The sequence below is a fragment of the Ornithodoros turicata genome, chromosome 1 (assembly GCF_037126465.1).
Source record: "Ornithodoros turicata isolate Travis chromosome 1, ASM3712646v1, whole genome shotgun sequence".
NCBI lineage: Eukaryota > Metazoa > Arthropoda > Arachnida > Ixodida > Argasidae > Ornithodoros > Ornithodoros turicata.
In genome coordinates, this window is record NC_088201.1 from 186204698 (window position 1) to 186230687 (window position 25990).

Here is a 25990-nt window from a genome sequence, read left to right on the forward strand (position 1 = left end):
GCAGGGGTGCTACTAGAAAACCGTATTTTTTCCCAAATTAGGGGACTAATTAACATTGACTTGAACATTGACATTAACTTGAAGGAGCACATTGCAATAGCTATATTAAAGACTGATCTCCTCGTGGTCCGCTCAAACCGCTGATGAAGCACAGAAGTAATCTCAGCGTGTGCCACAGACCTAACTATTTAAGCTCTGCCGTCTGCTGAGCAGGACTTCGCTCTGTTTGAGAAAACTTTTATTGCTGTGTGTTTATGTGTTCTCCATTTATCCGGTGTCCTACGTCTTGTTACAGTGCCTCCGGAAACGCTGAGGCCGGAAACTCAGTCACAGACGTCACAGTCATTGTCGCTCGTGCTTCTCAGTTACTCGTCCATTCAAACATCAGCTATAGCGCAACGCACAAGAAATACTTTAGGAAGACTTACTCTAGCAGTGAGTGGAACGGAATGAGAGCAGCTTTCATCCATGTATTCAATGTCATAATGCGGCTGCGCAACTTGAACGGGAAAGCGCTTACCAGCAACGTTTTTTGTGCACCTTGTCTCGGCCGGAATCTCTCGGTTGCAGGTCTGCACGACGCTTTGGAGCTATGGTTCCATGTTCCTTTTTATATCTGTACTCGCAAATGGATTTGGCGTCGGGTAAGCCTTGCGTGCACTGTGGTGGAGGGACGACTGAAAACGAAGTATGTGGTATAAGCAGAGTGCCCCAACAAACGTTCGTCAGGAATTTAAGAAGAGACTGTTCTTCCTGGACTGTCCTAAGTTTCTTTGAGGATTCTACAAAATTGACTTAGTAGTATACGGAAGGAAGTACTCTGCGTCAAGTGGGAGCTGGTCAAGGAGAAACTTCCGTGAATCAGGGGCCAACGCGAGGATATTTCGTGTCTGAAAATAACACTGCGTGGGGTCACTCGTCCAGTACCTCCCCGCTCATATAGTTCCTTTCTGGTCCCTGTTCTCTCAAGCACATGCACATTCCTTCTTAGTCTTGGTACGTCAGACGTCAAGTATATTGGTACGCGACGAGTATATACAGGGTGTCCCAGAAAACGTGTCATTGAATTATAATAAAAAAACTGCACTACCTAGAGTCATGCGGTCAATGGCACTTGTTCTTACTGGGTTTTTGCCACCTCCTCATGTGAATGTCGTGTAACGTAAGTCGTATTATGTAAATTTTTGCGAGCTTAAGTCGGAAATTTGCCTAGAAAAGGTCACTTTTTTACCCCACCAATGTGAAGAGCGTGCTTAATTTAGTCAAATTAATGATTATTGACAGGAATATTCAGGAGCTATCCCATCGGAAAAAATAGCCGAACATCATGCTCTACGGAGGTCGCACAGGATAGCGCACGATGAATATTTCAGTCCGACGAAAAGAGGTTGGAAACCCAGCCCTCCCCGACATCGCAGAAAGAGATAAAACAGGCACGGCTTATCACGTCCGACTTTCGCTGGGATAATCCTTTCCCTCTCCCAATTTTAGGAACTGTTACTTTTTCTACTATCACTCTGTGGGCTGGCTTCGGAACCTCCTTTCGTCGCACTGAGACCGATTGCGCTCAAAAATGTCATCGCGCGCTATGGTCCGATGCTCCGAAAAGTATGATATTCGGCTATTTTTTCCGATGGGATAGCTCGTGAATATCACTGTGAATTATTATGAATTTGAGTGAATTCGGCACGCTCTTCATATTGGTGGGGTAAAAAAGTGACCTTTACTTGGCAAATTTGCGAGTTCAGTCCGCAAATATTTACATAATTAAACTTGGAGTACATGGCATTCACATTAAGAGGTGGCAAAAACCTAATAAAAACAAATGCTCTTGACCGCATGATTCTAGGTGGCGTAGTTTTTTCTATTATAATTCAATGACACGTTTTCTGGGACACCCTGTATATCGTCTCTTGGTGGTACATCGCAAAGCAAAAGTGGTAAAACCGAAGGAAATACAAAGAGCATAGACAAGAAGCGACTGCTACACACGAATGACACGCTTAGAATACCTGAAAAACTACATCTCTCTGCTCCAAGGTCCAAGGGGCGCATTTCTTCCCGCATGAAAACGTTACGTGCACATGGCGTCCATGTCGACGCCATAGCGCGCACAAAACGAATTGGACATCTCTAGGACGAGCTGGGATCTGGAGTGGGATGCGCAGCTGGTTCTTATATTCTTTACAACGCATGTCCCACTCATGACGGATGTCTCACGGGCACGTCAAGAATTGGTATTTCCTCCTTGCCTTGTGTGGCCGATGCAGTCATGACAGAAATCAATTATCGGAATGGGGAAACAACACTCTCGTCTCGCTGTCCCTGTTCACCCAGGCTAAGATATCTTTTGTGATCTAACTGCATTACTTTCGCTTGACCTGGTTGCCTTCTGTCTCAGGTTGGCCGGTGTTTTTCTTCTTATTTAGGGTAACGTGGGGCAAGATAATACACCGGGCAACGTGCAACGTATTTTGCTCGACGCCGCCTTTCTCAGAAACGCGTTGCCCCATGCGCTTGAAACCTTCCTCATAGGTGGCTCTGCATGTCCGCTTTAATGCACACGAGAATCGTCCGGATTGGTATTTGCGTTGAAGAGAAAAATAAAGACCCAGAAAAAAGGCGCGATTTTCTGTAGTCCCTTTTCTCGTCATCTGCGCAGCAGCGCATCGCAGGTTTATTCTGTCAATGGAAGGCCAAATCCTATTACTTTATTCATTCAACTAGATATATGCAAAATATGGGTACTCTTGGTTATCCGGTGTTTAACTGAAATATTAAAAGCATCCGGTGATACCCAAGGGGCAAGACATGACAACTTAACGTAATTTAGACGTAGCGCAATGTTAATGTAATGTAATTTAGAAACTATTAGGTGGCCTTATGATGGTTACTAAGAGATTCCTGTTTTGCATACTGTCTAAAACTTTCCCGTGTAGTAGAATGTTTGCAGCAAAGCAGAAGTGCACTCAAGAGCGAGCCACCAGCGACACATCCGACTGGCGGTGCCTCGTTTGCAGAGGACGGTGGAGGGAAATGGCACCAGGCTCTATCTGGTTTTATCGCTCGTCATGTACGGAGTGGGTGCTTGAATTAGATCTAATTTGTATAGTTCATTACCACGGCGTGTCTTATCTTGCCGCACGCTCTGCATTTTTAAATTTCTTATTGTGTGTTTATTTTAGAACCTATTACGTCCGTTCTGATTTACAGATCAGAAGCTCTATACCTGTCAGAATGTGCCTATGGGTGTTTTTAAAGAAAACACACGAAACATACAAAATCCATATGCAGTTGCTAAATTCTGACTCATCTTGCCCTACCTTACCCTAGTCCCATTTTTCTTCCCAGTCATGTTTAATTGCATGTGCTTTCTTGTGAAGATTAAACTTATGCAAGTTTGAGTCACGTGGTCGTCTCTCTAGTTATGCCCAGGCCAGGGTTTCTTTTTCTTTACTTTTTTTACATTATGCAGAGAACACTTCCTGTGATCTCTGCACTAGGTTCACTCTTTGGGTCCATTATTGGACCCATATGGGCACCAGGATTACCAGTTCAGGTACAATGTCCACCACTGCTATTACTTCTCCCTTGTTTTTGCTTTTCTCATTTCTTCAGATCTTATTGATCCACGTGGTACAGCATTACAAAAACAACACTGCATCGCCATAAAAACGAAGAACAGGTGCCATGCCCCACTTGCAGAAGGATCCAGGCAGTCCCACGGAACTGCCAATGCCAAACATCCCTCAGCAGTCTTCATTGGGATCGCAACGGTGTATGGACCAAAAATTTCTAACTCACTCCTAGAGTACAAAGGAGTGGAACACTTTCCTGATGGTGACAGGCATACACATCAGCGACACACACTGCCTGCAGTAACTTGAAAGCACCTAGCGTTATTGAAGAGACACCCCTTCCTATCAAACATTGTGTTTTCTACTTGACCTGCCGCAATTTCGTTATCATTAGAGGAACAGCGACATTTTAGCCCGAATCAAACGTCCCAACAGAGTCTGTGTTGCGCATGCGCATTAGTTGTAGGACGCATGATTTCGCTCAAACGCCCACGCTGTCAGTCGGTTCGACGGATTGGCATTGGCATCACGAAGAAAAATGGTGACTGTTTACAGCAGGTGGAAAGTTTAGTTGTTGAGTTTCAGTGCATCTTACAGTGGCATTGCCACGTATATGGACTCTCTCGAAAGATGTGTATCCTCTGCGGGAAGTTGTTGGATGTAAGGACGTACTGAATTGGGCATTTGACGTGCTTCAACGTCAAGTCTTGCCGTGCTGCTTGGGCATTTGGTACAACACAGGTACGTACCATTTTCTGCATTTTCAGTCAATATGGGGTGCACATGGGCAATACGGGGTCCATATTGCCAGGATTTTCCCTATATTGGCCCAAACTTTGCAAAATCGGCCCATATTGACAGGCCTAAGGCAGTATGAGGAAAATCCTGGTGAAACTGGTCCCATATTGTACCCGCATTGCCAATGACTAGCCAATATAGGGGTCCAATATTGTGTCCTGCTTGGGCATAATCGCTAAAACACTCCATGCAAGACCCCGTAAAGGACATAACTGCAACAAATAAGACTGAAACGTTCCCCTGTATCGAAAGTTCTAGCTGTCGTAAGAAATGAGCATCGCTGTAGCCGACTTTCTTACAGTATTCAATAAGGCAGCTCCCATTGTCCTGACAGGCCGATAGACCACTGACAGTCAAGCTTCTAATGTTTTATGCCATCTGACTCGCTGCACTCGAAATATTGTAATATTGCTTCAGGATTCACTTAAATATGGTTCGCGACGATACGTCAAACCCACAAAACTTCCCAAAAACTGATTGCGTGAAGCTCGCAGCCTATAGAAGACCACGTGCTATGCACCAGTACCTAGGCATCCATAAACGACTGGGGACTTCACAGGTGGACGCCCCTTTCTGTATATCCGCCCGATATCGCGTGTCGGCAGTTTCAAAATTTTTCCTAGTCCTAGCGGAATTCTCTAATGGCATGGAGTGTTGCGATAGAGACAAGAACGCGGGATTGCACTGCGGAAGTTCGATTTTCGATGGGCCTACAGGATGTCTCAACCAAAAGCAGTAAGAAACACATATGCTGTGTTAGTCTAGAGTTAATACTCCAAGCCATTCCTCACTTCATTGTTGCTTGTGTAAGAAAATAAAGTAAATTTAGACATCTCACCCCTTATTTTTAATCGCGATAGCAAACAACACTCGCATTCTCCAAATCACGGAATACAAGTTATACGTATAGTGTTTGTGCTACCTGCATCCACTTCCACTTTGATGCCAATGCATCGAAGGAGATGGACACTGCCACCCTAAGTAAGCTTTTGCGCCTGCAGTTCTGGAGAGCGCTTTTCTTTCTTTACATTTCTGTTTACTTCTTGGAATGCTGCGCGCATTGTATATTTTTGAAATTCCGTAAACAAAAGGAAAACGACAGAAATTAACAAGTTTTCATTGTGTACTATTTTTTTTTAATTGTTGTGGTGCTCCCATCAAGCCATCTGTCCTAATGGTCCCACCAGACCGCTAAACCATTGGTCCTATTGGAGATGTCCAAAATTACAATAGGCCTATTGGTCTAATGGTTCCATTAGGACTGGCTCTGATGGATTTTTTGATCGGGAATGGACTCGATGGCGTCAGGATGCCTTTCAACTGGACGAGGCAGATTTTAGTAGTTTCGCCCGCCAAAAAACGCTGTTCACAATGTTTGTGTGTCTTGGTAGCTAAGGCGTTCTGATGAACATCTCTGATGAACATCTAAGGCGATGCCTATATTATTAGATCCCTATAGTAGTTTTTGAATTCTTTCTTCTTAGGGTATGTTGCGGCATAGTGTTGATGTTGTTTTGAATGTGAAGAGCAAAGCACTCGGCACATTTCTTGAGGTTGATTCTCTTGAATAGTTAACATTCGCCTGCAATATTGTTCAAGCTGACTACAAAAACGTTTTGCCACACTGCAAATTTATTTTAAGTGCGCAGTTTGTGAAGCATGCCAGTAACGGCTGCGTGTTGTACTTCGATGCTTGAAACAGAAACGTATGTAGAAGTAATCAAATAAGTGCTAATGCTGAGGAGAAAGGGCAGCCTACTCCACCGTCTAATACTACTGATGTCACTGGCCTCGGACTCCCATACGCCCTACACCTGAGCAAAGATTACTTCTCGTGTCATACTTAAGGCCATTCTCACCCGACACAATCGCAGGGGCATGAATATGATTTACAAGTTTTTGCTTATTGGTCGACGTTTGTACTTTCACTGATATACGTTTTTGTTCATTATTTTTACACGACAACCGACCTATACAGCGGTATACAGCGGTATGAGCGAGCATGAGACCGGGCATTGGAATGGAATGGGCACATATGAGAGCACGGGAATGCGAGCTATCGAAACAAATAGAACAATCCTATCGGTCGGAGAAAATGCGGCCTTGTCGGCAGCCTGCTCAGGGCAATGTCTCAACACATGAGTTTCCCGAGGAGCAGAGATTGTGGCCACAGAAAACCATGCATAGAGCTGGTTTCGTTAGCCTGAACGACTCGTTCACGAGCCTCGCGCAAGAGCTAGTGTCGAGTCACGGGCAGAAGTGATGCATATGACGCGCGTTATGGGATAACGACAAGTTGAAGATCGGACCCCAGCTTTCACGTCTCGTTACGCTGAATGTGCGCCACCAGGACTGAGTACCGGAGAAGGAACCTTATCAGATTTCACGTTTGTTTGACAAAAGCAATATGGTGCAAGAGGCTACAAAGTATATACAGGGTGTTCAAAATTAAGCTTTCACTAGCACTTTATAAGTAGGCGAACAAAAGAAAACTGGTGCTATTTTTGCTGTTCCTTGAGTAAGAAACAGGTGCTACATAATCAGCAGCACCTGTTTCTTACACAAGTAGCGTAAAGTTATCATCCGGTTTCCCGTCATCGCTGTGTTTGCGTAGCGCTCGTGAAAGCTTAATTTTGAACACCCCTGTATAGGTGTCCAGTAGATCCCTATCGAACGTTTCAAATATTTCGTGTCACGGGCCTACTTGGCTGCTCTGACGGTACATTCTTTCGAATTTAATCCTTAGTGAGTACATGTTGAAAATGAAAATTGAGGCCCGGGAGTTCATGCAAAGTGCATATTACAAGAATGTTTACAAAGCGATATCGTTGTCTTCCAGAGGGCGGTGCCCACATACCGCAATAATTTGATTTCCTTTATTTTTTTACAAAGCAGAAGCCGAGTCTTTGTCGCACGTTCCGCTTTGAGAAGTTGTGCTGGGTGCTAGCGGTGCTTTGCCAATTCACTGATTGCGTACCTCGAAATAGGCCAGAAGCACGCGCTTATGTAGTTCGACCGCAAGTTTTACCACCAGGACCTCCGTTTCGAAATTACGCGAGCGGAGGCGAAGATACTGGGATCGGTAAATGTTAAAAATGGTTCTAATGGTGCCGAAATATGACGTGAGACACGACCAAAAATCGCCGATATATGGCACAGCATACAAAAGTCTTTTATACAGAATGTTCAGGATTAAGCTTTCACGAGCGCTACGCAAACACAACGATGACAGGAAACCGGATGATAACTTTACGCTACTTGTGTAAGAAACAGGTGGTGCTAATTATGTAGCACCTGTTTCTTACTCAAGGAACAGAAAAAAATAGCACCAGTTTTCTTTTGTTTGCCTATTTATAAAGTGCTAGTGAAAGCTCAATTTTGAACACCCTGTATAACGATCGATGTGAAATATGCCGAAACATAAAATGTATATCAGACACGAAACATTGGAGAATTGCGTAATTTTGGTCCAAGTGCCTTTGCGTCACGAGTCTACTATGATCATGAGCGAACGCCCCAGTGGTCGGTGTGCGGAATAACTTTGCCCACCTGAGAGTTCTGTAACGTGCGTTCGTCGCGCTTTAAGATATGAGCGCACGACGCAGTGTGTTTAACGTGCTTCGCTTAATGCAGCCTCTCGGAACAACTTGTAAACTGTAACGAAATTGCTGCCGGCGTTCTGTGTCGGATTTGTAGCCGAAACCTTGGTATGAGGTAACTACGGACCACGTTAGCACTTGAGTCAGCGAGGCCGGTAAAATGGTAACGTTTTCAGGTTGCATTATGCGGTCAGAACCCTTTCCGCTGTTATACTCACATATCGGGTTGAATGTTGGACAATTTTGCAATCTTGTCTCTATCTCCATCGCAGCCTGTATAGCAGCAGCGGGGTGGCATCCTTTGTCTTCTAGGAGTTTAGGAACGCAATACTTGTTGTATTTTAACATACTGGAAAAGATGGCATAGAAAAACTTGTTAAATCACAGGGAGCATCTGATGGAAATTGCAGCCTGACATGGCATTCAGTCAGGTGTATTTAAACTGATGAACGCTGGACAGATGAAGCACGAAACAGGATATGGTTCCCGTCTAGGGGTGCTACATTTGCATTAGCGCGACTTTTCCCTTATTGTAACGCAACATTAGCCCGGCATTCATTCATTTATTCTGACGCTGCACTAGCGTTGCCTCTTCTTCAGTTACGCAGTTCACTACTTGAAACGCACGCGAAAAAGCACTCACCTACAGAGTAAAGTTATATTCCCAATTGGCTCAATTGGATCAGTTGGTTTTCGGGAAATGCCGTGTTCAGTTTCAAATCTTTTATAGCAGTCAATGTTGGCCTCGGATATTGTTGTGGAATCGCACGTTGCTGCAAGAGGGCCTGCAAACGAAGGATATGATATGCGGACACATGTAATGCAAATCACACGTTATTTGAATTCTGCATGCTCTTCTTAAACATGAGCTTACCCACAAGCACGCTCCTAGCTAACCACCATCCCGAACGACAACCTTTTTGCCCCTGATTGTAAACAAGAGGCGGAGCGTATTTTGATCCCATTGATGGGCGTACTATAAACTCAGAATAGGGTCCGCCTCCCGTTTTCAACATATCACGATTAAGAACGTTGTCATCCGGGATGATGGTTAGCTAGGACGGTGCTGTCCCAGGCAACACACCAACATTGGCCGAATAAGGGATCAATGTGGGCTGCCAGGTTGGCCAATACTGGTCCCAGGTGGGCATGAAAAGTGCAACCAGGCTCCCTATTGAACCAATATTGGCTGCCTATATCGGCAAACCCCTATTTTCTATATTGCGCCATCTGTGATAACGTCAACGACGAGCCCGGGTAACGGTAGTAATATTGATGTCATTTTTTTATATTTTTCTGTAGATTGCCCAGCCAATATGGGTTCGGTTTATGTGCTGCCTGGGGGTGGTGTAGTTCATTCTAATTCAATAATACTTGATAAAACTAGGAAGTTCACTGTATCTCGATTTCTATCGATGAGGATGCATCATACAGGGCTTTTTTTAATGTACATCATTTTTACAAAATTATTATGGGGACTAACCAGGTACGTTTTTTGCTGCCACGCGGACGTCCTGTTTGATAGCCTGTTCGGTTCTACCAGATTGTGGAGGACGGGATAAATAGAGCAGACACAAGATGCCATGAAAAGATGAAGCCGCGAGTTTTTTTTTTTTTTTCTTTTTTTGTGAACGCGAAACTATTTCTTACACCGCTTGCCGAAACGTCAGCACTCGCGTATAGCTTGAGCACTCCTGGAGGGAGAAGGGGAAAGGGAAAGACGGGGGAAGAGATACGGGCAGGGATTGTTGTGTTCGTCGCTGAAGATAAAGACAAAGAACATGATAAGAAATCGACCGACGGGAAAATGTACAGGCGTCATGGTTTCGTTTCCCGAGTTGCTTGACCTGGTTGATTCTAGTGGTTGTAGGCCTATGTGTTTGTGTCGTCCTCGTTTGTAGCTCGCCTTGACTAATTTCCTGTCTAAGTCGTAAAAAGAAAATAAGGTGGCGTAACTCCTTGCTTAAGACTGCTGTGTTCCTAGAGTAGTCCCCTTCCGGGGAGGGAAGGAGCGAAAGGTTATCAAGACCAGGCGCTGTGGCCATCGTGCTCGTCTGTGTGTGGGCCGATCATGTATGAACGTTGTATCACCAACTGTAGGATGGGCATCTGTGCTGTATCTGTCGGCTGTGTAGGAGAGCCGTTAAGAACAGCATATGATTTTATAACTTGAAAGCCGAAGATCTCGGTGCCGCCCGCGCGTTTAGTGTCAACACTCAACTTGCTGTCGCCCGATGACGGTTGTCATGAAGCGCTTAGCGCCACGCGTTAGAATGCGTTGCAGGCCATCGTTGAGGGAATGCAGTGCTCTCCTTCCCGCGTCCAGGTGGAGGGTACACATGTGAGCAAACTTTTTGGCGCCAAGATATGCGGGGGTGATATTGGGCAAATAGGGGCGGGTCCCGCGCTATGTCATAGCTTCGCAAGTAAGCTTTTCCTCCGCCTTCTCTAGCTAAAAGTGGGCGGCAGTTAAATGGTCAGGGTGCATGCCCACAACCACGTCGCAGATTCAAAAAATTGTCTTGCCTGCTCTCATCTACACGACAAGCGAGTCACATAGCCTGTGCTAAGCAAAACCGCTAAAGAGTCGTTCTCTGCCAGATCCTCCGCGTATAGCCGTTACACTTGGGGGAGAAGTGTGAACGACGAAAACTAGTTCGTGTGCTAGTTGTCTTTTTGTTGGAAATTGTGTTCGGCTTTCGTCTTTGTGGACCATGCCAGGATCCGTTTTCTGTGTGTGTCTGTGTTTGTTACACAAATGAATCTGCCTTCATAATAATCGTAGCATAGCAATGGCGGGCATCGGGGCCAGAGTCTTTTCCAACAGCAAAAAGGGAGGGAGAAATGGCAGTTCAGGTTGTTAGCGTTTTCCATAGCCCAGACAGAACACTATCTCATTCGGACGTTCGAAATAGATCCCAAAGTACATGTCCTGAAATGGATACCAGATGGACATCTCTGGGAGCTACATGAATAGACGCCCTTAATTGTACATCCGCAGGATGTACCGTAACGGCCGTTCGAAGAATTGTCCAGATAGGGTCCCTGATGGGATGTTGCAGCGAGCATGGTAAGGTTTGTCGCGTCGTGAGTTTGACTTTCGCTGAACCAGCTAAATGCCTTAAATCAAAAGCAGTAAGAAACACAGACGTTATCGTTGAGTTGATATGCCAAGCAGTTCTTCAGTCCAGTGGTACTGGTATACGCAATCACATTAGAATTAAACACCTCACCTTTTAGTTTGACTCACAGGCAAACGGTACCCTAGAATTGGTGGAAGTTCGCGAGACAAGCAATATACAGTGTATGATTTTATTGTGAAAGGTATGCCACTGTCTTTCTAAGTTCATGGTTCTGAGACCTTTTTTTTTTTTTTTTTTGCTTTTAAAGCTTCACGCGCAATGTCTCTAACAGAAATACTAGGTAGAAACAAATTAGCTAATGCGCCAGAAAAACCCAAATCAAATCAGGTAGAACCAAAGAGGACCAGGTGAGAAAGAAAGATGCAGTGGCAGAAGCTGAACCAAAATGGCATTAAAAACGCCAGTAGGAGCCTGTCCACTTACAAGGAAGCTCATCTCCGTGTAACTTCCTGTGAGGGCAAACGACGGAGATTTGTGGGAACTCCAAACCATGGCCACCCGGATATGTGGGGGATGTTTGTCGGAAAAACGTCAGTTCTCCACGGAGATCCAAATTGCCGGGAAAGGATATCCCCAGGAGCACCACGGGAAGTTTTGTTCCGTTTGGGAGGGAGAGCAGCGCCACATTTTGGGTGATGAAGGTTTATTTAACTGAGGATTACACAGATTACAAATGATGACTGCGGACCCATACCGGAGCGCGGACACCGATTTGCTAGTGTTCGTAACCCGAAGTCCCTTTTGACGCTTATGACCCAGTAAACCAGAAATATCCGTGGCACATCCCACAAAGGTCGCACACGTCGCATATGTCCGCCACGTCTATGCGACGTTACCTGTACATCCACAATGTGTCTTTCAAAAATATCTTACTTTCTATATCCCTGAGGCATCTCATAGATGTAAAAAGCAAGGAGCAAGCGCGCGTTATTTTTCGGAGGCATCTAGGGCGAGTGACCCCTAGTGGCATGACGTAAGCAAAAGGAAAAATTTTGGGGCTTACTCCCTTATTTACCAAGTAATCACATTAAACACGGTAGCTTGAGTTAGAAACACGATGTTTGCCAGGATGGAGTGTCAGATGTTCACAGGTATACGCTGACGTCCTTTGCACACTCACAATCTAACTGTAAAGACGTTGTCACCGTTGCAAACTTCATACGCCACGCTACACTTGATGAACGTACTCCAACAATTTTTATTTCAGTATATGCTCGTTCTGGTATCTCTTGAAATCCGCGTACGCGGTGGAGGGCCCAAAAAGGGAGCCTGCGTCTTATATTGTGAAAGGCGAAAACACATTTATTAACACGCGTCTTGGATTAGGGCCGAAAGGCCTCTGGGCTACCATTTACCACACAACAAATACGCTTATGGTGCCAAAAACCTAGCTATAATGTAGCCTTGAAATTAAACATTGTTACACATCTTATGAGAATGTGTGGCACCCCACTGCATAGCATATAGCACATTTCTGAAAGAACAGGTTTATAGTAATATGTGCAGATTTGAGAACATCCTGTGAATATCCAAATATCCCGAAGTTGACGTCCGTGGAATGTGGAAAAAGTGCCAGGACATACATGCGACGTCTACGGGCTCTCTGCAATGATCCATGGGATATCCAAACATCCAATTTGGGATATCAGGTGGAACAACAACAACAACTTTATTTTTGACGTTAGAGGTCAGGTGGACATCTCCTAGACGTCTATGGTTTACTGGGGACACTGCGGCTGCTGTGTCGCTTATTGGTGTCAGTTGCGCTGGCGCCGACAAGGTCAGTGCGAATTTCCGTTATACGGACCATTTCGAATACTTGGATTAACCGGGAAGGGGTCACGTGATGCTGGCATTCCGCGGACGATCGAGAGATCTCTGGTGTGCCTGCTATCAACAGTTGGCGCTGTTCAAAGTCGCAAAGGCAAACAGGTACATGACAGGCTCGATCCTCGAAGCGTTCGCAAAACGCAATGATAAATGTCCGGATAAGAGCCTCAGCTACAGCAAATAGGAGAGGATCAGATTGTTCATAGAAGAGCGTACGTGTTCGTATTGTGAAAGTTTCGAGTTGACGACAGCTATTGCAACAAACAAAAGCGAAGGCGAGCGGTCAGAGCACGGAATCGTAAAGCATGTGCGTCTGTGATGGAAGACCAGAGGTGTGTCTTACTGGATTGTGTAACTGTCTCGGTACCGAGGACCTTAGAACGGAAACTCTAGGATTACCAATTGACTAAGAGATCCAGGTTGCCAGATGGGAGTCTGGTAGGGCAGTGAAGCTCGTGGCGCCGATAAGCGGCCTCGTCTACGTCTCTTAGGAATTAGATTGGATGAGTATGACACTCTCGACTATGGCAGAAAGCTTCAGGGGGAAGTTATACTACTAATAAAGGTGCAGTGAAACCCAACAACCTGTGTCTTCTTTTGACTTTTCTGAAAACTAGAGAGCCATAGTACCGACGAAGGTGCACAGGTACCACTGGCACAATGCCCATGTTTCAGTATTTGCGTCTTGGCGTCGTGGCTACATCGATGGGAACAAAGACTTACGCCGTTCTATGGGATGGTATGCTACAACGCAGCGACTAACGAAGAGCAAGGAACCGTCAAACTTCGTAATTTTTTTACCATTCATTACAGGAGCTATGAACTCTACCAAGCTGACCCGCTGGCATGTTGGCTGTGACACGTTCTGTATAGATGATTCCGAAAGGTCTGTATACAACCAATGCGATCGCGTTTACCTCGGCCCGGTTCCAAGATCGTTCTGTCCACCACTGTTTTTCAACGTGAACACTTCTTATCTTCATATTTGAGGGTTTATCCAAAAAAAAAGAAAGAAAGGTGCCCGCGTGCTTTGAGGACGAAATGCCTACGCTGCGTGCTGTCCACGTCGTCGTCAGAGGCAGAAAGAAAGTGAATTGCACCACATCATAGAACACAAGGCGCGTCAAACCAATGACGTGCAGAAGTATATTGCACGGTCCCAGGTTTTCTGTCCAGCATGTTAGGCCATATTACCAACCCGCGTAAGTTTGTCACTCTTTCTTGCTGCTTCTACACTGCTCTCCGACAGAGTAGAGCAGACGACGTTGTGTGTACCTCCGCGTTTGCGTCTGATTGGGTGCTACAATTCTTTAAATACGTAGCAAGGGATAGAGGTATCGTGATGGCGGTACGTCTAGTCGCCTCTATCAGAAAAAAGAACGTTTTTGTATTAACGCTGCACCCGTTATGAAGTATTGAACAAGAACTTGTATATAGAATTACGATGTGTAGAAGAACACTATTTCACTTAGTACACCCGTAACTAAATAGCTGCAGATAGGAATTCGTACCTCCTTTAAGGCTTATCGATTTTTTTTTCTATCCAATCGCAGATCCTAAGGTCCCTTATTCAAAATCCAATATATCTCTAATATCTTTCCTGAATATCTTTCTTTACTTTTTTCTCATGAAGTAGAGTGCTGGTGTTAAGTGACACTGATTCTAAAATGTGGATATCTTCATCGCCGACATCATGAAGGCGGTATATGAAGGTCACATTATGCGCCCAGCAATCTGGCTACCGATGTACTCACAGTTGAAGTTCAAGGATGCACATTCCGCCACTATTTGCTTGCTCCTCATTTCCTTAAAATGTGTAAAGATCAGTTGATCGCATCGTTTTTCTCTGAGTCGTAAGGGAACGCAGTCCTTGCCGTAAGTCAACATGCTGGAAAAGATAGTATAAAAACGAATTCAGTTATTTGGTGACGGTTGTAGTGCCGCGGAACCATAAATCTTGCGGGTAAGAAATACACAGTACGCATACAACACAACTGCAACGTGTTTCACCAATCCACCTAAATGCAAACATATGTAAAACCCCAGTACTTAGTCATATACTGCACATCGGTACGGTGAAAAGTAATGAAGATATACCAACCAAATTCATTATGCCGACCTGATTTAACATCCAGTTCAGTAACAGTAACATCCAGTAAGATCCAGTAACAGTAATATCCAGTCCAGTTTAACGACCTGTCCAGTACCGGCATGGCGACGTCTCAGTTACAAACATATGCTATACGTGCAGCCAAAGAGCTCCGGCTATTTTTTTCCTTGATTTAACATCAGTATTTTAACACTGTTAAAAGGACAAGAGGCCTAACAAGGGGCATCGCGCTGTACAGCTTCTTGTGGTATATTCAAAAAAAAAAAGAACAAAGAACAAAGATTAGAAGAAGACGATTGTTCTAGAAACGCCACTGATGTCGATTGTAAAAGGCTGGATCGCGGATAGGGAGCGCGAGCGTGAAGAAACCGGCCGCCTGTTTACTGTACCCACAACAGCCGCCGCAGCGATCATGGCAACTTGCTGAAATTACGGTCGTACCAACCAACCCTGTATCCTTGCCAGTACGGTCGTACCAACCGTACTGGCAAGGATACAGGGCCTAAATTTATACAAGTGAGTCATTATTTATCACGGAATAAATAGGTGTCCATTCTGTATATTTAGTTGACAATTATGAAGTTTTTTTTTGCCCAAAACGAGCACGGGATGCTGGTTGGTTGATCGCTCTTCCGGGGTTCTATCGAACACACTTGTATTTTACCCGGCGGCAAATGCATTTTGAGTTCATAATACGCTTGTGAGAACGTGTGACACTACACTGGTAGTGTTGTCATCAATATATGTGCGAACACTCGAGCGCTCTTCTGCATGCATTGCTAGCATGGTACACGGTGCTCTCTACGGAAGCAAGTGCACATTCATTTCTTTGAATTACCTTCGCGCACAGGTTCGGTACTACGTCATAATGAGACCAAGATAATCACCCTTTTTTTTCATGTATGGGTATTGTTTTTGTCTTGGTTTGATTTGTGACAAAGAATCCTACGTAACGGTGGTGTGGCACGACTTGAATACCGCCTTTGTGTCTGAGCTATATCGTCAGGTCGTTGCGATAATAATTTGTAGCGTGTCGTGCTATTTGTAGCAGTTTGTAAGGCAAAAGTGGTCTCTCAATACAGATTTCCTCATGGGACTACTCAGAGGATCGTCTATGAAGAGTAATGAGACTGAGTGTACAGGTAAGTGTCATGTTTCTCATCCACGGGTTTCTAGTTTACAGGAAGGAACCACCTCAGTGCGCGCGCTGTGGTTAGCCTCTCTCAATTTTGTACATTTTCTTATCACGTCTGAAATGTTCACGTCAGAAACACACCTTATACACCTTAGGCTCCTTCACCCAGCAATATAACAATTATAATCCTTTTTAGAAGACTTAACCATATTCTTTTTAGAGTAGTTTTTAATCTTTTCAATTTTTGAAAGATACAGGGATTGTAAACCCTGTTTTAAACTGACGTTTTAACATTTGTCCAACGCATTTCTTAAACAACATATTCATTTTTAACTAGTTGCATCCAAACCAATGTTCTGATGTATTATGACCTTTGTTGCCGATGCTCCATAAAAATTGGAATAATCATCATCAATACAGGTTGCTTCACAGCTGCCTCGACATACTGAAGAAATGCGTGCAGAACCTGCCTAGTGCCCACGAACTATGATTACCACAGCACCTCCAGAAACTAAAAGCATGTGTGTCACATGGGATTTTTAAATGTATTCACAGTATATAATACTTTGTATTAACTGTTGTAGATCTAAGCCGCCTCTACAGTACACTCTCAGAAATTAAAACTTGTCAGGGAACTGTGATAATTGTTTCAGTTAATAGGCATGCACATATATGCTATCAGAAGAAAATTATTTCTTGAGAATGCGCTTCTCTGGCTACTGGTGTTGTTTACATGTACTGTTGATCACATTCATTTATCACGTATTATACGCTTATATATTATTATTATTATTATTCTTATATATATTAATATATTATCACATATTTGATAACATTAAATTTAAAATTCAGCATGTATGAGAAAATATCAGGAGGGAAGTTGCTATTCATTGCTCATTCCAATCTAAAATTGATTGCTACAAATTTAGAGAGTGTACCTGTCCATTGTCATTCCTAAAATATATATATTGTCATTGTAGCAAGGTCACAAAACAATAAATGTAGTCTTTTGCGACCTCCCCGCACGTTCATTGTATCTTGAAAGACAAGTGCAAGAAATAAATGTTGAACTTGAATAAACTCGATGTTGTATAAACTTGATATAAAATGTTGAATAATATATTGAATGATATAAAATGTTGAATAAACTTGAACTTGTATACTCTTTACTCATCATCAGTGATCTTTACAAAAGCATATCGTGTTAGACCTCTTTGTTTACGTTTCACAGACGGGGTACACGAGGGCCAAAATGACAAAATCACAACTGTTTCAAGCTCCAAATCGTCCTGTTGCAATTTGCAGACCATACGTGTGTAGTGCAAGTGTAGGGCCCTTGCACATCAAAATGTAAGATGGGAGTCACAGGTAATGCAAAGTGGTTCCTATGAGAGGCATCGATGCTGAACAAAATTGTGCAAACTGCGGAAGGTGCCATAGAATATCTTCAGAAAGTGTGTTTGGTCTCACAAAGGTGCTACGACGCTCCCTTTTAGATGACGATGATACTGATTGGAGTTTCAGATGTGCAGCTGCATTTTTGGAACGTGCTCCACATAACACGCATGACATAGTCAGCACTGGATAACAGGCCCCCGTCCCTAAGCAGCTTTGCTCAACCTCCAGTTGTATTCAACAAAAGCATGTGAGTACTCGAGAAGGACATTCAGTTTGGCACAACCGCGCCTGCAAATAATCAGGACAAATGAAGGAAGAAACAAACAAACATAGAAGGGCTGTACTTCAAAAAGAGATAAGTCCTGTGTCTCATGGAGGTGTTACCACTTTTAAGTAACTTAATTGATTAAGCTTACATCACTACCTGATTAACTGTCCTAACGAGCGTGATCTAATTGCGTGAAGTAATTATTGGGCTACTTCGGTGTGTCCATATTTGCGAGGCAAAGCACCGCTGTCGTTCACTAAAAGACACTTTCTGCGGCGATGCTTGATATAAACCATACTAAACCCATCCACGGCTAAAACAACGGCTGTGACTCTACAGAGCGATCTCTTTCTGCCATGCGAGTATATCTTTTCCCGGACCGTTCTTTGTGGTACAATTTTTGTCCAGAACGCAGAACTTGATATTACATACATGGTTGTTGTTAACCTCACATCGTTTCTTGTTGAAATATTGGTTGGGAAACGAGCTGTAGTACAATCCCCAGCGCTGCACTGCAGGGACGGTCTAGTTTCAGAATGCAAAACATAACGTAATTAAGAATCGAACGGCAGGACACCCGTGAAACACTGTTAGGATAAATCAGTATACTGGCACCTTACAACATTGTGTGATGACAAACAACGATCAACGCCTGCAGCGCAATAAATATTCACAATCTCCGTTGCCTCCCATTGTTTGTTATGGGCACACACTGCGCTTTAGGGCCTCCCAACATGGCGGCCAGAAACGCACTATTTTAGAGACGCGCGAGAGCTGCTTGATGTACTAATTCAATTCAACTTATTCTAACGGATCCACTTTGCATTACGTTACAAAAATAATGATGCATGAAATTGGGAGAGGGAAAACCTGATCCCAGCGGAAACAGGACGCCATAAGCCATGTATTTGTCATCTCTTTCTGCGATGCCCGAGTGGGTTGGATTTGGAACCTCCCTTCGTCGGACTGACAGCGATTGCGGCGTAGTCGTAGTCGTTGCGAAGAAGTCGTAGCGCGTTATGGTCAGGTGCTTCGTTTTTTTCTTCTTCTTTTTTTCGAAGAGATAGTTCGTGAATATCGCTGTCAATTATCACAAATTTGAGTGAATTCGGCACGTTCTTCATATTGGTGGGGTAAGACAGTGACCTTTACTTGGCAATATTCCGAGTTCTACTTACGATGCATGACATTCACATTAGGAAGGTGGCAAAACCAAGTAAGAACAAGTGCCGTTAAACATATGATTCTAGGTGGCGTAGTTTTTTCATTATAATCCAATGATACCTTGTATTTGCTTCCGTACATGGACGATGGGGGATCACTCTGGTTTACACTTCGCAAAATAAACTTCGAGAATAAACTCCTCGAAATAAATCACGAAAAAATCCACGGTGTAAAGATAAAGCCGTAAAAATCAACTTTTGTGATACAAACGCTTCAGATTCAAACTTTCAAAATAAATAGTCTCTGATTGGTCCACAGGCACGACAGCCTCAGAGCAGCGAAGGCTTTTGGCTCCCGCGTCTGAAAACAGTTCCCCGCAGGGTGAGGCTTTTTGCGGTGGGCTGGGAACGGGAGTACCGAGTCTGGACGAATCGTTTACTGTATTCTCCGCCGGCTATCAGGATTCTGTTGACACTGCAGTTAATGATTTGTTCTGCTGCTCCCCTGTCAAATTTGAGTATGTCGACGTCTGAATTCGTGTCATGTCACCAAATGAGTTCCCGGTGTTCGTTCCAGCTATGGTGGACATCTGCTATATTACGAACATTGTCGCGAACATCGCCATTCTCCTGCAGCTGCCTTGGTTGTGAAGTCGTAGAGTTGAAAAGTGACGATCGACGAAAAAGCCTGATTCCGATACCGTGTGGATGTGTTGTGTTTGTCCGTCTGTATGTGTTTGTGTGTGTTCCAGCCTCAGAACCGTTGAATCGTGAAATCGGAACCTCCCTCCTTGTGAGCGTGCGTTCTGATAAACTCAGGGAACACGTACTGGACAGACTCTCGAAATGCATTTCTGCAAATAAGCTGCATATTAATGTGAAGAAATTGTTTGTTTGTTTGTTTGCAAGAAAAAAATACTTTCTCTCGGATGAATAACTTGAGTCAGCAGAAGTGCCCTAATTTTTTGTAACCGGCATACGGTAGTCTCAAAGTGTAACGAAATAAGATTCTAATTTCAGGAACATCCACATTGATTCGCGCACCTTCCTAGACAATGATTTGCCATGCAAAAGCTGCAAAAGATGTATCTCGACATAATACTTCAAGCACTTTGTTTTCACTGTTTTTTGAATGCCATTTTCTTAAATACCGTGAAATTTTCTCACAGAAATTTTTGCGTCTTTTTTTATTCACGTGGATATACAGTGCAAATTCTGGTTATCAAAAGTCGGAATTGAAGAAAACCAAGCGCAATAAGTAACGGAAATCAGAAGTGCGAGAAATGAATGGCACCTTCCGTTGTATTTCTTTGCCTTCCTTCAGAAATCCCGAAGTACGTTTCTTAGCAGGTCACTCTTTATGCCAAGCACCCACGCCAAGAAGAGGTCTAAAATTTACGGTACCAGCTACTTCATTGTATGGTGCCCTTGCACCTATTTTCACAGCTTATAAAGATTGTGCTGAAATATGAAATCGTTTCCAAAACTTGCATCCTGCGCGACATTACATTAAATGTGCTGCATGCGGTTCTGCAGCGTTGTTTCTTCCTCACGTTCAAGTGAAAAGTTAAGAAGAACGTTCCGAGACTTACTCTCACACAACCATTATTTCGGGGCCATGTCCTCGCACTAAATGGTCACGAGCATACTTTTGAAAACTATAGCGGCACATAGGGAAACTGACGTTGCATTTGCACTAACCTTCTATTTCCAATTATTAAACTAGACCTAATTAGTACATCCACTTGGGTGTAGAACATGCTATCATCTCTTATAACTGCAAAAATATGATTTCTCTAAGAATAAAAAAAATCAGTCCATGGACACGCTATATGCACCGCACCTACTAGAAATTAACCAGTGCTTGCTGAAAATATACTGGTATTTGTGTCTTATGTGATGTATGATGCATTTTCTTTTTGAGCAGCTATGCCAGTGTGAGAGCTCCTAAGCCAGACTAGCTAATTCGTCATCTTTGTTCTCCATGCGGTCACATATATGTTACGCTACAAGGAAGCTAGCTGGTACCACAGTACCAAACAGGTGAATTAACATGAACACAATCACATAGCAGAGTGAATAACAACCACCATAATTGACTTAGTTTGCTTGGTCGATGGCAACTGAAGGTGGCATATTTCTTTCCTCAGATTTTTTGTTTATTGGTTTGTTCCAGCTAAAAACAGGAGCCATACACTGAGCAGCAGGGCATAATAAAACCCTCCATAAGCATCACTTTGCCTCTTTGAAATTGGCTTTGCGCCATTAAAAATCCTAATCATCATCATCATCATCATCATCTCTTTGGCTTTGGCAAGCGTGGCTTTGCCTCCACAAGCATGACTTTGACATAATTCCTTTGTGCAGTGATAAAGGGTACTATGACTGTGTTCGCAGTACCATTTAAAACGTTGGCACCTATAGGGCTAGACTGCAGGCCCCTATTATGTGCAGATATTCTGATGCCTGCAGAGCTGTAAGCACTTCTTCCGGGTGAAAGAAAGCTTGAAGACTGCATACGTTGTGGCTCACTGCCAAAGAGATACGGTTGGAGAAGAAATAACATAATACACATAAAGCACAGTGAGGCATGCTCCACCCAGGCGACAAGGAGGTTCAAGTAATTTGAGTCACCTTCTCTTAATGCAGGAAAAACACCTATTTCCACTGAAAGAAAGACTGTGGGCTTTTTTTCTGTTGTGGTTGAAGGGCACACGAGATCATAATAAATTGTTTCCAAAAGCTGTTACGCTGCATTCTGACATGATCTGAGCCGATATGGTCAGCTGATGCTATAAGATCTACAGAAAACACATGCCAGCAGATTCTGAACGTGCTATAGGAGAGGGTATACCCTTGAAATGATGAGATTTGTTCACTTTCCAGATGACTTCAGGTATGTGAAAACAATCATAAATGTTAACAAAGCTGTTATAAAGCAGTGACTGCAATTAATCTGTAGAACTGGGCAGAACAGTCGAATGCAGAATTTGTTCAAAGGGTTCTATAGCGACATACAGATGGGGTATGAATGAGCTGACGAAACATTTTTCTTGCGTAAGAACAAATACACCTGTAGGTTCGCACAATGAAAAAGCAGAGCTTCGATTTTCGCAGGAGAGAGGCATCTTTGTATATTTTTTTTTTTTGCTTCCTAGATGGCCCCAACTGACGAACAAGCTGCAGCACATTATGGTGACAATTTTTTTATGTTTTTTAAAGAAAAATAAACCTGTAGATTTTCAATATGTTGCAGGAGAGGACTAGTTATACAAATAAGGGAAGATTTCTTTTAGACGACCTATATGTGAATATACTATCTGAAAAAAGTAGATTTTTGCAGTAGATTTTGCTTGATATTCTCAAACACATGGTTAAACAATGAATATAGATCAGCTTGATATTTTTATGTGAAGCTAATCACAAACAATCAGTTACAAGCATAAATAATCTGGGGCTCCTTCAAGAATACTAATTTGTCAGAAATTTATTGCAAACTTGACCCCAAATGTGCTCCGTTCTTGAGTTCTCACCACATCACCAGATTTATTATCATTCTACATACCCTTTGGGATGGCAGACCCGTGCTTCCCCTCTAACACCAGGAAAGGAAAGCGCACAAATGATGTATATGTAGATGTCAGAAGGAAGCTCGTAAGGGACAACTTCATATTTCGGCACAGTTTAATGCGCCGCATTGTTCAGGAAAACATAATGATGATTTACATTCGATATACGCATCGTCTGAAAAATGCACACAATTTTTTTCAGTGATATTTAAGAGAGTCAAGCTACATCTCTGGCTGGTTTTGGCTGGAATAACTTTATTTTGAGATGTACAGGGAGTTTCATTGGCTGGGGCGATACTCAACACCAATAGCTGCTTGTGGTGTGAGGAAGGAAATAATGTCCCATAGAGTCCAAAATTGCCAAAAGAGCTTTGAGAGCAGTCATCCATGGGCTCGATTTAGCCATAAGCCAAGCAATTTTATCTGAAAATGGCAGTTTAGAAAGCTTGGTAGTGTGGACAGTGACACAGAATATACTCTGGGTCTTCTACAGCACTGCAGTGACAGTATCTGAGAGAGTCAACTTGCCTCAGATGGTAATGACACTGAGCTGTAAATGCCTGATTGAGTCACAGTCCATGAGTCACAGTGCACCATCTTGGCGAGAAGTGTTTTGTGGCATCCAAAAACCAAGCTCTGAGTCAACATTGCTCAGTATAGACGGGAGGAAAATGTCAGTTGTCCATTGACAGGAAGACTATTTATACAATCCATTGATGTGTTGGTGAACGGCATCTGCTGTCTACATGACCACTAACAGTCCTTTGCTATCTTTCACTGTGATTTAATTAAACACCTCCCTCATGTGACGGTGTTCCCGGCACATTTTTACCTTGCTGAACCACTTTTCGCGGCTCTTATCAAACATAACATTAGCGGTTCTTCGTAGGCTGAGGCCGAGGAACGCAAGAGACGTTTACACGATGTTTACGTGATTACCGTCGTGACAAATGGTCGACACAGCAGTTTTGCGGTACGTTTTATATATTGCTCATCCTGGACATTTTTCGCTACCCGATTTCCTGTCCAAAACAGCTACGACTGCATCAATGTCACTTCACCCATGAATTCTTTCATCAGTTGCACGCGCGTGTTAGCACACCAAGTCGTTACACGTCTGAAGAATAAATACCTGACGAAACCGGCAGAAGAAACATATGCTTTATTAGAGCTTGCAGTGATTATCCTTTTTATGCAGCACATCCCGCAACACCATACGGCCCCGTCGTTACTCCATTTTCTCAAATAGCCTCGTCCTCAATGGTAGCCGAACGGCCGAACCGCTGAAGCGTTGTTTTCCTAGTACTCATACGCGTAGTTATTTACGCCTGTAACTTAATTAAATTAATGAATAATTGAGAGATACATGCTGAATACGACACAGAATTGCATAAAGACTCGTTATTCTGGAGTGTGACCCTCTTAAACACTGATTTTCTCACGTAAAACGATGCTTAACACTGGACTGCATAGACCCATTGTGATTTATTTTGACAGCTTGGATTTGAAAGGATTGGAATTTGAAGGGTGGATTTCTTAGTGTGGATTTCAAAAGTTTTATTATTAAGAGTGGGTAACAGGGTACACCCGACGATGGAACAACAATTTTCGCCCAGGTTTGAAGCCGATTTAAAGGGTACTATGCTTATAACATGAATATGCATAAAAACGTATGCTTTGGGCGTGACGGCACATTTTATATGAAAACGCACGAATAGTGAATACTTTTCGATAATTCGATATAGCCAGGCGTAGGAGCACCAGCTTATCCAAAGCCTTGCTCTGTTGTCACATTGTCGGTGAATGTTTTCCTTTCAGTCTTTTATATCGCTCGGAATCTAATATTTTAGTTACTTCAGTACTGTTCACAAGAAAAGAATGCGCTACCGCTACAACGAGTGATCCCGAAGCCTGCGTTTCTTGCGTCTGGGATGTTGATTTCGCAAGTGCTCACATGGAGGATCGGAAACGTTCACTACAAACAATAGCTCGACTTCGCTGTCGTTCGCCAGCTTCAGAAGCGTAAGCTGTCGCTGTGGAGAGCCGCGAGCGGAGACAGTACAGCTGGGACGGCATGCAAACTCGCGGCAAGCGGCAGTCGGTTGCGCACACGCCTACCGCATGTGGGTACTCAAGACGATGTGGGTACTCGACGTTGACGACGCTGTCAACGTACTGCAGACTGCGTGGGTGGCTGAAAGAAAAGAGCGTGATACAATCTGTTGACCACCTGACTGGGCGATGACGCGCGGCATGCCACTAAAAATCACGCGGGGGCGGCTTCTTCCGCACTGCGGCAAGAATTTCCCACTCCGCATACGCGCTACCGTGCGCTTTTGGCGCATGTGGGTACGCGGCCGTATTGCAACAGTGCCTGCGAGGACTTGCTTGTATTGCTCTCCGCCGCGGCCAAGCCGTTTCGCCCTCATCCGTTTCACGGTCGTTTCGCGCACTGCAGAGCGGATCAAGCGATTAGCAGTATAGCTCTGAAAAATAACAGCTCCCACCGTAAGACGCACGGGCCTGCTTCGGAGACCTTGTTTCAATGGGAGATAACACTTACCAGCATCTTGTCGTATCGGAAACCAAATCTGTGTGTTTTCCAGTAGTCAGTCCGTATTGCTGTCTGTACTTTGCATTACATTCAGCGTCAGCTTCAGAAATTATCTGCGCCATGTTTTCTTTCTCGCACTGTGGCGCAATGAGGTCTGGAAATATTGTAACCGGGTATATTCGTACGCTTCGAAATAGAAAGCAGTACTCTGCATTTGCCTACAAAATACTTTTTTTTTTTTTTGCTTCTCGTGTTGCGCACACTCATCAGCAGTAGAGATGCAGTGTCATGCCCAGAATACTTTAATTGTCTAAGGTTCGTTTACCTTTCATATTGCGGAAAAGTAGCAAGTCCACTGCATTGCCCTCTAGTACATTTTGAACAATCAGGATTCTATGGTATTGACTTCTTAAATCAGATTGGATTAGTTTAATGCACTTTTGGAACCGTTGTGTTCATGTTACGGAAAGAGTGATATGTGAATGGGCTGTACATCTAAACGACCTGAAATCTATAAACGACCTTCGCGCTAGACCTATAAACAATTACAAAGAACGATAAGAGAAGGAAGTCACTGAGAAGGTTAGCGAGCTGTAGGACTCGAACCCGAAATCCTTTTCAGTGATTTCCTTCTTTCGTCATTAATTTCTTAGGCACTTGATGCTTTGCGCGTATTTGTCCTTTCTATGTGTTACAGCGTCATAACATCAATTCCCATCATGTTCATTAAAAATAACATTGCGTTGTTTTGTTGTGTGTTTTTGCTTCCATGTCGAATTTTGTGCTGAATTTTGTGACACGGACCGTTCGCATATATTCCAGACATACAGAATGCAGATTGTGGC

At 43.6% G+C, this 25990-nt stretch overlaps 1 protein-coding gene across 1 annotated transcript in view; it reads right to left on the reverse strand.

The window, feature by feature from the left end:
* LOC135378871 (uncharacterized) overlaps nt 1–25990 on the reverse strand; it is a 157791-nt gene that overhangs the window by 130263 nt on the left and 1538 nt on the right. The window contains exons 2-6 of the mRNA XM_064612023.1: nt 25155–25299; nt 14703–14836; nt 8619–8760; nt 8194–8324; nt 521–677 (exon numbers count right to left, since the gene is read on the reverse strand). Of these exons, the coding sequence (XP_064468093.1) occupies nt 521–677; nt 8194–8324; nt 8619–8760; nt 14703–14836; nt 25155–25299 (709 nt within the window). The remainder of the gene's footprint in view (nt 1–520; nt 678–8193; nt 8325–8618; nt 8761–14702; nt 14837–25154; nt 25300–25990) is intronic.